The 9,645-nt window shown below is 40.9% G+C and overlaps 1 protein-coding gene across 4 annotated transcripts in view; it reads left to right on the top strand.

Annotated features, from left to right (window-relative positions):
- CCDC102B (coiled-coil domain containing 102B) overlaps positions 1-9,645 on the top strand; it is a 420,613-nt gene that overhangs the window by 22,984 nt on the left and 387,984 nt on the right. For all 4 annotated transcript variants that reach the window (XM_025192829.1, XM_025192830.1, XM_014526198.2 and 1 more), the window contains one exon: positions 6,385-7,005. In XM_025192829.1, coding sequence (XP_025048614.1) covers positions 6,412-7,005 — 594 coding nt within the window. In that variant the 5' untranslated portion in view covers positions 6,385-6,411. The remainder of the gene's footprint in view (positions 1-6,384; positions 7,006-9,645) is intronic.

Here is a 9,645-nt window from a genome sequence, read left to right as displayed (position 1 = left end):
CCCCGTTCATTTCCCCCCCCCCACACACACACACACACTCCCTGGCAGTAGCAGAGAAGGAGCAGAAGGCTGAAGAGAGCAGGGGAAGTCTCCAGCTCATTTCCAGGGGCTTGTCTCCAGCCTCCTGCTTGTCTCCAGCCCTCTGCTCATTCTCCTGGTTGTCTCCAGCCTCGGGAGGCTAGAGATGAGCAGGAGACTGGAGACGAACAGGGAGACATTCCCCTGGTGTCTCCAGCCTCCTGCTCATTCCCCTGCTCATCTCCAGCCTCAGGAGATGAGCAGGGGAACAAGTAGGAGCCTGGAGAATGAGCATCTTCAGGGGCTGTCTCCAGCTTCCTGCTTGTTCTCCTGCTCCTGCTGTAATGTTTTTGTTCCTGCACATGCCTCTTGCAGTGTCTCAAAGGGGTTTGAGATGCTGCAAGAGGCACATGCACACTCATCTGGATGCGCCCTATAAACTAACTAAATTAGAGATGTATAATGTGAGCTTTCATGAGCCTGAGCTCATTTCATCACATGCTGTGAGAGGACATGCACAGAGCAGTTATCAAAAAAAAAATGGATAGGGGAAGGTGGAAAGGGGGGAAATAGGGCAGTTGTACTGGGAGAGGCAAACAAGTAATAAATCCATAAGAACAAAAAAGGTCACAGAAGCTAATTCAGGTAATGGGTAAAAATCTGTAGTCTCTGTTTTTAAACCATCCAACACAATTCAGTCTGTGGATGATTTCTTACTCCACAATTTAACGTTCAGGTTCATTTTTAAAGTTTTGGTGCCTAGGAACCTACTCTGAAATCTGAAATAGTTGTGTAAGGACAAAGCAGGAGAGTGCCATGGAAGCAGAAGTAATGTCCTCATCAGTAGGGCCCTACCAAATTCACAGTGGAAGTGGGATGTGCAGTAGCTACTTTATCTTGCAGGTTCCCCCATTCACCCCCTCCCCTTCTGGATGGTGGAGGGGTCATGCCACTTGTTCCTGATTGGCAGGGAGGCGAAAACTGTGTTTTAAATGTGGTGCTGTTTTTACTTCCTGGCCGGTCAACAGCAAACAGCAGAGCCACTTGGGATCCTCAGCCAGTCAGCAACAGGGGAGAGGGGATGCAGGGAAACCTGCAAGATTAAAGGAGTTCTGCGCAGCCCACTTCTACTGCAAATTCAGTAGGGCCCTACTCAACAGGGATAATATTCTTTATACCTTGCAGTCCACCCCAAGAGGGATTTTGGTGTACAGGAGTATGACACCCATGGTAGTTAATATAGTATTAGCTAGAAACTTGTCAATGGAGCCTGGTTTCTTAAAAAAATCATGGTGTCTTTCAAATGGCAGCTCTAGTGGCATATCGGAATAGGATAGAGGTAATATAACTAGAAACTCCTTCCATAATTGTGCCAATGTCAGGGGCTTTCTGGGTTGCCAGATTTTGTGGATCTTGGGTAGTAAGCAATAGTTGCCTGGCCAAGGTTCCTAGGAGGTTGAAGTATTAATTCTTTTAAAGAGTTTCTTGTTTGATGCTGCTTTATCCATGTCAAAAGTTGTTCTCTTATCAGCCTGTTGTATGATAATATCAAGATTGTTTTTACGATTGAGTATGGCTTTCCATTTCACAGGACTGAGTTTCTAACATAAGTGATGTTCTTTTTTTGGCAATCTCAAAGTGAGTGCAGAGGTGGAAACAGTTTATATACAAGTCCATAGTGGGGCTGTGACTCTCGGGTACTGTCTAGGAGCTGTTGGGGGGAGGGGGTTGTGCTGTGTATGGGTCTGGCCTTTTAGCAGGTTGATTTTGTTGCATGACTCCTTGTCATAGAAATATTTCCTTAGTCTTAAGTGACAGAAAGCAGTCTCGAGGTCTCCCTGTTGAGTTGTGTAATAGAACAGAAGGAAAGACGATGAGAGAGTACTGACACCTCAGCTGGGCTGAGAGTGGCTGGATAGCTTGATGCTATTACTGTGAATAGCAGGGGGGTTTCAGCATTTGAGTTTGGAAGGTTATGCTTTCTTTTTGCTATTTTTTTTAAATTCCATTTTGCCTATCTTCTCATACATGGGTTTCCTGCTTACATTCCAGCTGTATGTGTGCAAAGGAGACAGCATAGGACAAAAACATCTGGTCTTAAGTAGTTGTCTTTCAACTACTGTTTGCATGGAGATGATCAGGAAGCAAGTTTTTTGCCTTATGAAATGTGAAATGGTGAGATAAAAAAATGCATGTTGGGACCAAACCAAGATATTTCCATTTCTGTAGAAACCAGAGAGAGACCTACCCCAGAGTAGCCAGCGGTCAAGACACTCACCTGAGATGTTGGCTAATCAAGTCAACAATTAAAGTCACAGATCAGGCAGAGAAGCAAATTGAAATTGAACCTGTATGTACTGGATTTGTTTTGTTTTTTTTCAATTCTAGAAGGAGAGATTAAAGATGCGCCCAGATGGGAGCCTCAGAACTTGCACTTCTGTGAACTTAAGCAGCCCAGGTTTCAGAGTCTGTTTTTTCGCTTGACAGCTTGGGTCCATCTCCAGTGTTTTCTTTTCTGCTATAGCATATAGTACAGCAACCACCTATTTACTTAACATAAAAATCTATTAATTTTCTTACAGCTTGGAATGCTCCCTTCTTTCTCTTTGCTTTTGTTTTTCTGTCATACAGTATTGGGTAGATGACAGGTTCAGTGCTGCTCTGAATCATGTGGGTGATCCCTGAGCTCTAGATCACCCGAGTTGTCAGCTGAACTCATCTCGAGGAAATATTGAGTATCATGGGAGAAGCAGGCAGTTAAATGTATTCCATTTATATTCTAAATTGGGGAATCAATTATATATAATGGGGAGAATGAATTCAGTCCTATTTCTCTTGGCTGTTGTCCTGGTTTCATTTATATACTTGGGGACCATATTTTTGCCTCTTCTATAAAGTGACTCCAAGTCTTTATTTACTGAACATCCATTTTTGATTGGAAATATAAATCCTTTTACATAATCTTCCACTCCTTTTTAAATCAGCAGTGCATAGATGGTCTCCATTACCAATCTGGTGCATATAGTTAGTGATAAAAGAGCTTAAGTTTCAGGGTGTTCCTGTTCTCCTCTCTTTCTGAGTCCTTCAGAGGAGGTGGGATGGGGACTTACCGTTTCACTGAAATAGTTATGAAACGCTATTACGTTCTTGTCTTATTTTACACCACCTCTAACTTTTGCCCTTATCACTGTTTCTGATGCTGAATGGCATAGCTTTTCATTCTTAATTTCATTCTGTGATTTTTGTATACAAAGATCAAACACATATATTCACTACAAATAATATACTTGGTTCTTTTTTAGCATAGATTTCTTTTATAAAAGTAAAATAGTAAAAGCTTCCATGGGAGAGAGAGAACAGTCAACATTCTGCATAATTGGTTGCTGTTTCTGAACATACGCAAATCTGAATCTGTTAATTGGATGCCTAAAAGGGCCTTGAGGATAAATTAACTGCCCAAGTCACAGAAAGTGATCCAGATCAACCCATATTCAGTATCTACAAAAAAAAAGTGCACTTGAACACTTCTGTTTTTGCAGAGAGAAAGAGTATGCTCAGGAGCATTCCAGCTAAGGCATATAAGCTGCTGAGCGCACTGGCCCACTACACATGCAGGTAAAGGGGCTATAGGATCCAATGAGTGATTCACACAGTTGCGCATCCTGCAATACCACATGTGCATGGCGGGATGGGCGACTGTGGAATTGTGCATTAGTTCCCATTATACATTATTACTGGTGCAGGGGGAGCCCAACCTGGGACTGTCTCTGCACCAGCAAGAAGCAAGTTCTTGCAACTGGGACCCCCCTTAGCTGAGGAGCTCCCAGATGCTGGGGCACCCCATGCACCACCACCCTCTCCTAGGAGATCACTGCTGTGGCAATCCCCACATCCTGGAAGTCTGTGGAACTACTTGGGCAAGGTTCACCCCTGTGGCTGAGGCCCATAGCTAACAGGGCTTCTCGCCTCAGGGGAGACCCTGCTACACATGCAAATTAAAGCTCGAACACAACCAGCTATAAAATTAGTACACATTTTCAATGTCTAACTTTATAGCTAGTTGGAACTTTTTATTGTGTGAAAGCTGCTTTGCATGTATAGCTGGTATCAAGGTAATTGTGCAATTAACCAGTTAATTGCACAACACCTGTAATGCATAAAGCAGGGCCATAGGTACCTAAATTTTACCTAGGCTCCTGGAGCAGCTTTGTCTTTTAAGCATCCACAGAGCACATCTAACTCATACAAAGACCATTTAATGCTGGTCCAAGTTATAGCACCCACATATCTTGAAAAATTGTTATGTTGCACTTTTTGTGTTTGTTTTTTTCTTACAGTCTGTTTAGATCTTTGGAGACTTCCATGTCTGTGAGCTTTCCTGTGTTTCTGCAGGACTTTCATAACATTTTAGAATCTTTTCTAGTTAGATACCAGACTTGTGGACCTGTTTTGTTCCACTCATATAGTCTGTGGACAAAATATGTTCTATCTTACTGTGAATTTGTTTTCCCCTTGTCAGGGTTCATTTGTTTTCCTTGCAAAACTTCTGGGATTCATATTTAATAATATTTTATAAGATGCCTGGCAAAATGGAACTGTGATCCAGAGCTTGATTGATAATGATCAATATACTAATAATAAGCAATTTCTGTTCAGGATAGTAGCAAAAATTATAGAACAAAGCTATTTTATCAGCCACTTCAAAAAATATAAATGTAAATTATTGCATCATATTTAGACCTAGTTTTGTCCTCAGGAAGCAGATTTTAGTGCAACAAAGCAAAATTTAAAATAACAACATACCACACAGTGGGTGCGTCTACATGACATTATGTCACGGTAGCAATGTGCTATGGCAACATAGCATTCACAAGCAAAACCCATGATGCTGCAGTTATATCGCCATAGTGATGAACTCCCCCATTATAGCACATCGCTATGGTGACATAGTGCCAAAAAATAACCATGTGTGGTGCACATGGCTCAATAGAGGCTGTTACTGTAACAGTGGTTCCATAGTGGTATGTGTAGACATGCCCAGTGTTATTAACCACTTCAGCTCTTAACAGGACTAATCTAAAGTTGTCTTTGAGAGTAATTGTCTTAGCTTTGAAGTGCAGTCAGTCCAAAAAAAGGACTATTAGAGAAGTCCAGATGGCATCTTTGTTAAAACAAAGTGTGAAACCTCTAATAATAAATGTCAAGCAGTGTTGTAAATATTCTGCAAAGAATTGTACCAACTGAAAATGGTGGCTGCAAACAACTGGTTCATGTGATTCATGACCAAGAATTTCAAAGCTTCTAATTTAATTAGCATAAATCAAAAACAAAGGATAATGGCACCTCACCCTCCCTCCCCACCACACACCATATATTAGTCATTTGAATTATTAAAAGCTGAAATGGTACGTATGTATCTTGTTTGCTAGACTCTTTCATTTAGGTTGTGTTTCAGGTCAGTGCATTCATTTTAAAATTAACATAACCGCACCAGATGAACTACTGAAAAAACTGGATGTTAGACTGCAGAAACATTTAATCTTCTGTTAGTATGGCAAGATTGTCACATGCATTTAAAATATAAAACAGGATGTTAATGTTGAGTAGGGATGGGAGTAGGAGTAAGTTCTTAGAGGCTGCTATTAACCCCCTCCCCTTCCCCCAGCCCATGAGTTGATGTAGATAGTTAGAATCTTCTCTCTAAATATTCCTTAATTTTGTTTTTCACTTGTGTGTGCTAGCAGAATGAAATTTGCTAGACAGGGAGTATGCCATGCTCTGTAAATTACTGTATAGCAGTTTATGCTCTCTGAAAGAGAAATGGGAAGAGAAATTCCGCAGACTGCTCTTATAGTTGGGACAGGCAAATGCCACTCAGTATATAAGCAATAATTTGCCTTAAGAAACAAAAGATGACATCCAGAATTGGTTAGGTAGTTAATTTAATTATTACTTTACAGGGCTAAATTTGGAGACTTTATTCAGCTAAAAATGTTAATAAGGACCTCGACTTCAGGGTGAAATAATACTCTGTGGACTACAACTTGCCATGAGGTATACTTTGGTTTTAGGGAATTTCTCATCTGTTCCACACTTTATATACTGGCTTCAATTTAGTAATATGCTAAAGGTAGAAAGCTTCTTTTAAATAAGTTCTTTAGTTTCCAAGGATTTTTGATACTTTGATGCACCAAACAGTTTGCCTATGGGCTATCTGATGGGCACTTATACTTTACTCAAAGCTCAAGTAGGAGAAAATTATTAAATATTTATTTTTTAAACTTGTGTTTTTGAAATTCATTGAAACTGAAGCTACTGCAAAAAAGTACTTAACTATTTTCAGACATATTATTTTCTCTGTTTCAGAGGTGAAATCTAAATAAGAATTGAAACATGGATCTAGACTCAGTCCCTAAATTAGATGAAGAGACAGAGATTTTCAGGACCCAACAAAGACAGACTTATGAACTGCTGGGAATTGGCCAGGGGACTGGTATTTCCTGTGACTCAAGTTTGCCATCTGAAAGATCCTATCCTTACTCATCTCATCATCCTTGTGTGCATATTAATAGCAGCAATGATTGGGGGATTTCTGAAGAGCTACGAATTCGAGAACTGGAAGAAATCAAGTCTAGAGCAGCCCAAATGGAGAAAACCATGCGTTGGTGGTCAGACTGCACTGCCAACTGGCGGGAGAAATGGAGTAAAGTTAGAGTAGAAAGGAATAAAGCCCGGGAGGAAGGGAGGCAACTGAGACTCCAGCTGGAGACTACAATGAAGGAACTGAGTGTTCTGAAAAAAATGAACCAAGACTTAGCAAAAGAAAAGGAGGAGTTAAAAGCTGAAATTGCTCAGAAAAAGAAATATAGTTTCTTAGAGGTACCTTATTTGAGAGAAGATGGTCACCAGTTTATGTCTCTGGAACAAGAACCTGTTAAAGAAGTGGTCAAGAACAACATCATCTGTGGCATGAAGGATTCTTGTAAGGTAAAGAATTTTAGCTCAGTGAGACTTTTTCCAACTCGAGGAGAAGAATGAGCTATGAATTTGTATCTAAACATTTTGGGAAATTTCTATTTCTGGTCAGTATATGCAAGATACACTTATTTATGCTCTCTGACAACATTGTAAAGCTTTGTTTTTCTCCACACCCAAAAATTCAGTACATATTTATATATGCATTTGAAGTCCAAGTTTACCATTAACCACATATACACTATTGTGTCAGAGTAGTGCTATACCTAGACTTCTGGCGGCCCTGAGTACACTTTTAGTATCGGGCCCCCCTTTACCAGGGATAATGATTTTTTTTGTTGCAAAAGTCTTTATCACATCTATGATATCAATGTCTTTAAATAGTTCATTTTCAATTGATAACATTGCTAGTCGCGTATATGCTCAATATTATTATTTTTTTTTTGCAATTGTAATTTTTTTTTTTTCATTTTTGGTCCTCCTTTCTGTCTGGGCCCTGGGCAGCTGCCCAGTTCACCCATATCTATGTCTGGGTCTGTGTTAGAGAGGTAGTCTGTTAGATCAGTAATATTATTTAAAGTTATTTTGGGTTCCTCCAACCCTTATGTACCCTCTTCCAAAATGCAGTGTGGATTTCATGGTGTCCAAAGGTATTGTTAAACAGTCTTTACTGACTTGTGGATGCAGGCACAGATGAAAGTGAGAAGTACCTAGTAGTAGTCCTAGCCTTTCAACATTCCTCCTGCCCTTCATCATTAATTAAAGTTTCTGTAAGAAAAAGGACAGCCCTTCTCTATAGAATGGGAGGATTTTTATGGAGCTAGGTTTACAATGATATTGCTTCATATTAGTGATGATGTCTGTGGACTTTTAATGAGTAGAATAATTTGCTGCAGCTCTACTCTTCTGTGTCAATATAAAGATACAAGGTGGAAATATTTGGCTAATGTAATTCCATGGACTTTAAAGAAAACTATACTACAGCAGGAAGTCTGACCTATAGTTTATTTTCAGTTTTAAGATTATTGCAGCAATTGGAAAAATGGAATTGTCTCCCACTTAAAAGGATTTCATTCGAATAGGCTCTGCAGGTCTTTCTCTTCAGTCACCAGGCTTAAAGAAAGATCTGTTTCTTCCTGCATAGCTTATATTAGTAGGTGTGAAGTTAATGATGCATTAATGATGCAACCTTTTATTAGATGGTTTTCAATATAATGACTCATCTTGTAATGTAAGTAAGATATAATTTTAGTCGCTCTAAAAATGTGTTGAATTCAAATGTGAATTAACCACTATTGTGACAAAGTACTCATTAACTTAAATGTGCAATACTGATTTACCAGTGTATTCATTTAATTAAATAAGGCAACTACAAAAATATAGAAATCTCTTTGAATTGGTACATTTAATCTTAGTTGATGTCCATAAAAGTTAAGTAATTTTCCTGACTTGAATAATGTGCACTCAGTGATGTTATGCATGTGAGTTTGTTATGGAGTTGTATAAAGCTCCTAAACACAGACTTTCAACCTCAGATTTAAACAGTAAGTGTTGTTTTCGGTTAAAGCCCCCCCCCCAAAAAGTCTTATTTCAATCAGTCTGTTTGCCACTGAATTAAATAAGGCCAGGATTCCACCCTAAGGTTACAAACCTGCAAAGACTTATGTTTATACTTTAGTATAACCATATTTCCAGTTCCAAAAAAGAGGACACCCGTTGCATGGGGGGATCGGGGGTATATAATTGTGGGGCTAAGTGATGCCAGTTCCCTGCCCCTACCCATTCTGGTGCCTTTCACTCCCAAGCCATAGCCACCCCAGCCCTGCTGGTGCCCTTCACTCCTAACATGTAGCCCCCTGCCCCTCCCCCGGAGCTGGAGGGGCAGGCACCTTCACCCCCCCTTCCCCTGCCCCCCCCAACAGTCCCCAATCCCTGGTTCTCTGACCCCTCCCCACAGACTTACCTGTCTGCAGCTGTGGAGCTGCTCCCACCCCCCTGACAAGTACATGCCGGCCCCGTGTGTGTGCACCCTGTCTCCAGTTGCCCTCCCCCGCTCCACCCAGCCCCAAGTAGCTCCTTGCTAGGGCAAGCCAAGAAGTGCAGGGAACAACTTCAGAGCTGAGCTGACCAAAATTCCAGACATTTGATCATATATTTTTAAACCACCTGGACGGAGATGGGATGTGTCACAACCCAAAGTTGTGGTTTTTCTTGTTTGTGTGTGCTTCGGCATCGCTAAATCATGTTCCCGCCAAATTGAAGCCCTTTTGCACGGTGGAGTGTTCTGCTGCAACAGAGAACCCGCGTGCAGGAGCTTTTCCTGCCAGTTCTGTAGCTTTCTTTGCATAGTGCATTTCTTTTGCATTATAGTAATGCATGATGCAAGGAGTCCCTGCCATTTGTATTAGGATTCGCGCCACATTATTGGCCAGTCTTAATGTAGGCACATGTGGTGGCTAGCTATTGGCTTGCTAGCCGTACAAAAGGCTTGGGTGGTTTCCGCCCAAATCGGAGAGAGAAAAAGAAAGCACGTGGAGTTCGGGAAAGGAGCGTGAGGATCTCTAAGCGCTGCTGATCCATACGAACCCAGCTTTTTCCTTAAGAAGGCAACAGAGGTTTAATTTATCGAACCCACGGAGCTTCAACAACTCC

Source organism: Alligator sinensis, unplaced genomic scaffold (genome assembly GCF_000455745.1).
Source record: "Alligator sinensis unplaced genomic scaffold, ASM45574v1 scaffold488_1, whole genome shotgun sequence".
Classification (NCBI taxonomy): domain Eukaryota; kingdom Metazoa; phylum Chordata; order Crocodylia; family Alligatoridae; genus Alligator; species Alligator sinensis.
The sequence above is the reverse complement of the archived record's forward strand: the minus strand, read 5'-3'. Positions and strand labels throughout refer to the sequence as shown.